Consider the following 6,056-nt stretch of genomic DNA (forward strand, 5'->3'; position numbering starts at 1 on the left):
ATTTAAATAAAACCAAATGCATCAATGTAGGCTATTTGTCCAGTTATACTGTCAGGGCCAGGAACATATTTATTGCAAATTAGCCTGTTAACGCTCGAAAAAAATATATTCTAATAGGCTTGATCTATAAAGCTCGGTGTTTTACATATGAGCTCCAAAAATCCTGAATATTTTAACTGTGGCTAAACATATTATTTGACATATTTAAATGCATTATGCGAGCACAACATATCCTGGGATGTCCCGATGAAGGCTGTCTCATTGCCAAACAGTGGCGTTTGCTGTAACGTTGTGATGTAGCGAGCGATCCGACCAATAGACGGAGCAGCATCCGATTCTGCGAGATCCCCGGCTGACGCGATGCGCTGAACCACTATCTGTATTTTGATTTGCTCCCTAATTGACCCAAATAAAGCCCACTGTGACAGGGGTTCCACCGGCCCTGAGGCACGATCAAAAGCGAAGTCGAATTGAAGCCGGTATTACCCTTTCACGAGTAATCCCATTTGCTATTGTGCTCGTCCAATAGCAGAATGCCCTCCGCTCGTTAAGCGTTTTACTTGACTTGGATTCTTCTTTACCACAGACCCGCTTCTCTCTGTGCTGAGCCGTTGACGGAGGAAGGATTTCATCCTGCTGAAGCGATGGTTGAGCTGGGATATCCGGAGAGGAAGGATTCGTTACTTTTTGCTTAGAAATAGGCTATACGCGACTCACCCGGCTATTGCTGTGACTAGTAGGCTATATTTGTACGAGAAATGCACGACAAAAGCCATCAACAGCATACCTCCACCACATCCAGGGGCTCGTCGTTTTTTATCGAGAATTTACTTGGCTCTTGTAGGACAGAAAAGTCCGCCCGTCCTTTAAAGGATAACGATGGCATGGAGCGAGAGATGGGTCTTAAGCGCGGCACTAAAGCGCATCGCAAGGAAATGTGCAGTCAAGCATCCAGCACAGGCTTCAAGACAGACATGTGTCGGAGCACACAACCACCTCTGGAGTGGCATGAACGGGAAACATCAGAGAGTAAGTTGCGGGATACACAGATATCGTATAAAACTCAGAATTATGTTAAACATCGTAAATGAAAATAATATAGAGATTTTTAGTCTGAACTGATATCTAAGGCCTACATTAAATAGGCCTAGTCTATTTAATTTAAATGAGAATACATGCTCCAATGGATTTGATTCTTCTTGATAGAATAGGATAAATTGCGCATTGTTAGTTTCCAACTGAATAATTAGGCTATTTCCGTGTTGGTGTACAGCATCAATTAACCTATGCTACTGGCAGGTTCACGTGTTAAGCCTCATTAGGTAAAACCAACAAATCAACTCGGAGGTGCGGAACAGCCGGGTCGCAATGAAAACCTAACAAACTCGTTAAAGGATTAAGAGTGCAAATGGTTTGTCTGATTCTCTGTAAAGCTGTGAAAGCCACAGGAAGAGAGTTGGAAGCGAAGACACACCAATATTGCAAAGGCTAGCTATTTGGGAACGTGCCAGATTTAGAGCACATTTTTTACATCACTTTGGCAAACATCTGTCTGATCAATTAGGTTATAATAAACATGCATTTCTCCAACACTTACACGTTCAATCATTACTTTATCAGGTCCAAAAGGAGAAAGCCTCCGTTCCAGTGAAGACTGCCGCAGCGACAGAAACAGCCTCGTGGCCTCTGAGCTTCTTGATCGAGCGGTGGACCGAAAAACGAGCGAGTGTGTGCTTGATGAGGGTGAGGATGCTCGGCAGCTTTTCGACGAGCGCTCCGGTCCCGACAATTCGGAGCTAGGCTCGGCCAGGAAGAAAAAGACCCGAACTGTGTTCAGCAGAAGCCAAGTCTTCCAGCTAGAATCCACTTTCGACATGAAGAGATACCTCAGCAGCTCTGAGCGCGCCGGCCTCGCGGCCTCCCTGCACCTGACCGAGACACAGGTGAAAATCTGGTTCCAGAACCGCAGAAACAAATGGAAGAGACAACTGACCGCGGATTTAGAGGCTGTTCACTTTAACCACAGCTCCCAGCGGATTGTACGGGTGCCCATCTTGTACCACGATAAAACGACACCCATGTCGACTCTCAGTTTTAACGTGTCTCAAGTCTCGCCACCAATCATGGGCTTCTCAAATTCAGTGAACTATCCTTTATCACCTTTTTCTCATTCAGTGAATTTAATGGCATCGCAAATGACAGGCCTTGTCTGATTGTCTGAAGTAAATTGACAAGTGGTCCAATGACAGTTTTAATCATTCTGAAAGGTGCAATAACTTATATCCTGCTGGAAACTGATGTCTCCTGTGTCCAAAGAAAAGAAAACACCTATCATAAAATCACATGAGAAATGACAAGTTTGTGTTAATTGTCACTGTTTCCTGTCTGTGCATGGGCCCTCACGTGTATGTAAATATAAGGGCAACACTTGCTTTGTGCAAATATATTTTTATTCAGAACCACCGATTTGTAAGTTTTGACACTTTTTCCACATTATAAATGTAAATAAACGAATCACTTTTACGCAAGTATGGTTGTCTTGTACACAGGTTCTACTTAGAGATTATACCATGCTAGATGACGTCAAGACTTTACGGGACAGGGGAAAACCATAGGCCTAAATCTTGTATCAAGCAAAAATATTTCCACAGGTGTCAAGATTATCTCGATTACTTTTCTAAATGTAAATTCTTAGCCTACATTTTCACAGTAAATCAGTGCAGCACTATTATTCACAAACAAAAATGTGTGGTTTCAAAATGCCACAACACAACAGAAAACACGGTGTACTGAATTACTTCTGGATATCGTAAGCATGGAAGAGACCGATTGATGGATAATACATGAACACAACAATATTTATAATTAAATATCAAATATACAGGCTACATATACAAATAAATCCCTTTAATAGTAGGCCCGCAACTATACCAGGCATATTTACTTTCCTATTTAACAACAGAAAGAATAATTATGTGAAAATACGATTTAGCAATTTTAGGGCATTATTTTATTACATTAAGACATACAAAATCATATAATTATATAACAATGACATCTTAATTGTGGTGACGGACTAAAGGTTCAGTAAAAATAATATTTATTACAAAATTATCGTCCATGAATGCTTTCAGTGTTCAAGAATTAGATAAATTATTAAATGCCCCTGAAATATCAACTTAACTATACAATCACTATGGAAAATGTAAAGTGTATCGTTCATTTTTTTATAATATTAATTGCACGGCCAAGATAGTTCAAAATAATAATACAGGATGTTTCTGCCACAAACACCGCAATAAAATAAAAACAGTTATTGAAATACTAAATGCAAAATACAGCGAAACTTTGTTAAACAACCAGAGAATAGGTTACACATATTTCAACATTTGGAATTATCTCGCACACATATGAAGTGCAAGAAGCAAAATCATAAATTTAACGATGAAGTTGCTAGAACTGAAAGTTCATCTAAAAAAAAAAATAATTAATCACCTAAGCTACATTGCCCTCCCTTTGCAAGCGTCATCAAAGGAGCTAGAGAAGGCCAAAGAGGCAAAATACGCGCCTCTTACAAAAAGCTGAAATCTCTTTCCTTTTCTTAAGAGCTCTCATTAAAAATAGTGGTGCTGTTCACATATTGAAGTATGTGTGCCAGATGTCGGGATAGGTCTGAGCTCTAGCTCCCACCCTCCTCTGCCATTGGCCGTCGCGCTGTCTGATTCTCGTGACCAATAAACGATGGAGAATCGTATTCTTCCGGTCAGTGGACTAACAGTCTACGCGAGCGCAGCAGCACTGCAAGTCGTGGAGCGATGGTGCTCGGTGATTAGAGACCTTAGTTTATGAAACAGCAAAAAGGAGACACGGACGACAAAGACCCCGCATCTAACGGAGAATATGAGCAAGGAGGACGCGTCATGTCGGCCGGCTTCTTTGAAGTTCACCATTGACAACATCCTCAACTCCAAGTCGAGCAGCAGAAACTTTGACAGCTGTCATTCAAAGACATCGCTCGTAGTGTGTCGGGATGGCTGTCTGCATCATCCCGGAGAGAGCGAGGGTCCATGCAAAGAAGGGTCTGATGCACGATTGCACACCATTGGTAAGATACTGCTTTTAACTTTGGCACAAATCTGCATTCATTTATTATTAGTTGTACTGTAATTTTGAACAAATATCAATAGCATCTGACTGGCTTTCAGATAAAGTCAACAGAGAGCGAGATGGGACTGTGGACGCGCTCAAAACCGTCGACACGCGCAGCGAGAGCGCGGACAGCTGCGACGACGGGCAACAAAAGAACAACGGCAAGAAGAGTAAACTAATGACGAAAAAGAAAACGCGCACTATATTTTCAAAAAGACAGATCTTCCAACTGGAATCTACGTTTGACATGAAACGCTATTTGAGCAGCGCGGAGCGCGCGTGCCTGGCGAACTCTTTGCAGCTTACCGAGACTCAAGTCAAAATTTGGTTTCAGAATCGACGGAATAAATTAAAAAGACAACTGTCTACTGAACTGGAAGGACCGACGAGTGATTTCAGTGATGTTGGAAAGACGGTGCCGCTGCCAACTTTATATACTAAAGAGAATAATCTGCTCGGAAGGTGCGTGCTTCCAATGCCTCTACCAGTCGTGTATCCTGGAGGTAGCGCGCCTTACTTTTATTTCTCAAACGCCAGCAAGTATTTCAGCCTGTTTGATGGAGATATATGACTTAGAAAAGACCCTCGCACAGGGGACGCATAGCTCTAATAACAAAAACTGACAACATGGCCCAACTCAAATTTTGATAAGCATTGTCGGCCTTTTTGTGTGTTTTGCTGAGAACATTGTTCAGCTATCGGTCAGTAAAGAAGCTGGCTTGTATTTCTATGCAAAAGCCTATATTATTTATTGTATGTTGTACAAAAGTTTATATAGGCCTAAATAATAACACCTAGCATATTATAACCCGATTACAGTGCAGCAGCCATACTGGCAGAATTGCCAGTGCCAATCACTCTGTCACATGGCAGGACATTATAACACAAATGTTTTACTGTTTACATTATCATTATCATTATCATTATCATTATCATTATTATTATTATTATTATTTTACATCTCCGCCAAAGAACGATTATTGATGCATGCGTTTGTATTTTAAATGGCCCTCTAATTTCAAAATGAGCAATTAAAACGTATTTAAGTGAATGTATTGGTTATTTTACATTTAGCGCATGTTTGTATGTTTATTCCTTTTTATCGTTTTCAGCATAACCTTGCCAATTAAGAAGACTATACTACCAGAGTGTCATTAAATATTCTGTTTTACACTTGCTTCAAAAGAAAACTTTTGTGTCCTGGCTTTTTTGTAGCTATTAGTAACTTGTTGGGTTTTATCCATTTAAGAACGCTATAGTGTTTTGATACTGAATCAGTTAAAACTATCATTACAAATTAGGTCACACTCACGGGTTTTTATTAAACACGTGAGTCTCATTAACAATCTTTAGAGTCTCATGTTCTTGAGGAATTATCTATAACAAGCCAACAAAATCTCACCGGAAAACAAAGTTCCGAAGACCAAGCCTATTATACTCGGAACACGTTTTAGGTTTTACATACCTCCTATTCCACCTGAGGAAAGTATATATCCAATAACTATGTAAAAAAATAAAATAAAAATAAAATAAATACATAAAAAATATACATTGCCTAACAGTTAACTAAAGTGCCAATAAACGTTCGTGCAAATAGGCATTACAAAGTTTTACAAACATGCATTTTACATTCAGTTTATTAATATAAATCAGCCTGCTTGACGTTGTAACCTAATCTTGGAGTAAACTTTACTCAGTGTCCATTAACACATTTTAAAATGAATAGCTTAGATTAGCCTAATTTACATCGTTGTGAGATATACATACATACATTTGTAATTTAAGGCCTATACCTTGAAAAGAATAATTTTGGTAACGGTTAGGCCCACAAATTCTCATTTCTAGTGAGGTCATGTTAGGCCAAGGTACAGTTTCCACTGAAAGAATGAATCTTAAGAAGGCGTCTG

General features: G+C 39.9%; 2 protein-coding genes across 2 annotated transcripts; both read left to right on the forward strand.

Moving 5' to 3' along the window:
* Window positions 1-322: 322 nt before the first annotated feature.
* LOC113097522 (homeobox protein HMX1-like) lies at window positions 323-2,519 on the forward strand. The gene is made up of 2 exons (XM_026262757.1): window positions 323-1,029; window positions 1,621-2,519. The coding sequence occupies exons 1-2, from the start codon at window positions 759-761 to the stop codon at window positions 2,211-2,213; spliced, it is 864 nt and encodes a 287-aa protein (XP_026118542.1). The 5' UTR covers window positions 323-758; the 3' UTR covers window positions 2,214-2,519.
* Window positions 2,520-3,617: 1,098 nt separating this feature from the next.
* On the forward strand, window positions 3,618-5,461 carry LOC113097520 (homeobox protein HMX2-like). The gene is made up of 2 exons (XM_026262748.1): window positions 3,618-4,105; window positions 4,206-5,461. Exons 1-2 carry the CDS (start codon window positions 3,901-3,903, stop codon window positions 4,718-4,720), a joined length of 720 nt encoding a protein of 239 aa, XP_026118533.1. The 5' UTR covers window positions 3,618-3,900; the 3' UTR covers window positions 4,721-5,461.
* The last annotated feature ends 595 nt before the right edge of the window (window positions 5,462-6,056 follow it).

The sequence above is a fragment of the Carassius auratus genome, unplaced genomic scaffold, assembly GCF_003368295.1.
Source record: "Carassius auratus strain Wakin unplaced genomic scaffold, ASM336829v1 scaf_tig00216324, whole genome shotgun sequence".
In the NCBI taxonomy this organism is placed as follows: Eukaryota; Metazoa; Chordata; class Actinopteri; order Cypriniformes; family Cyprinidae; genus Carassius; species Carassius auratus.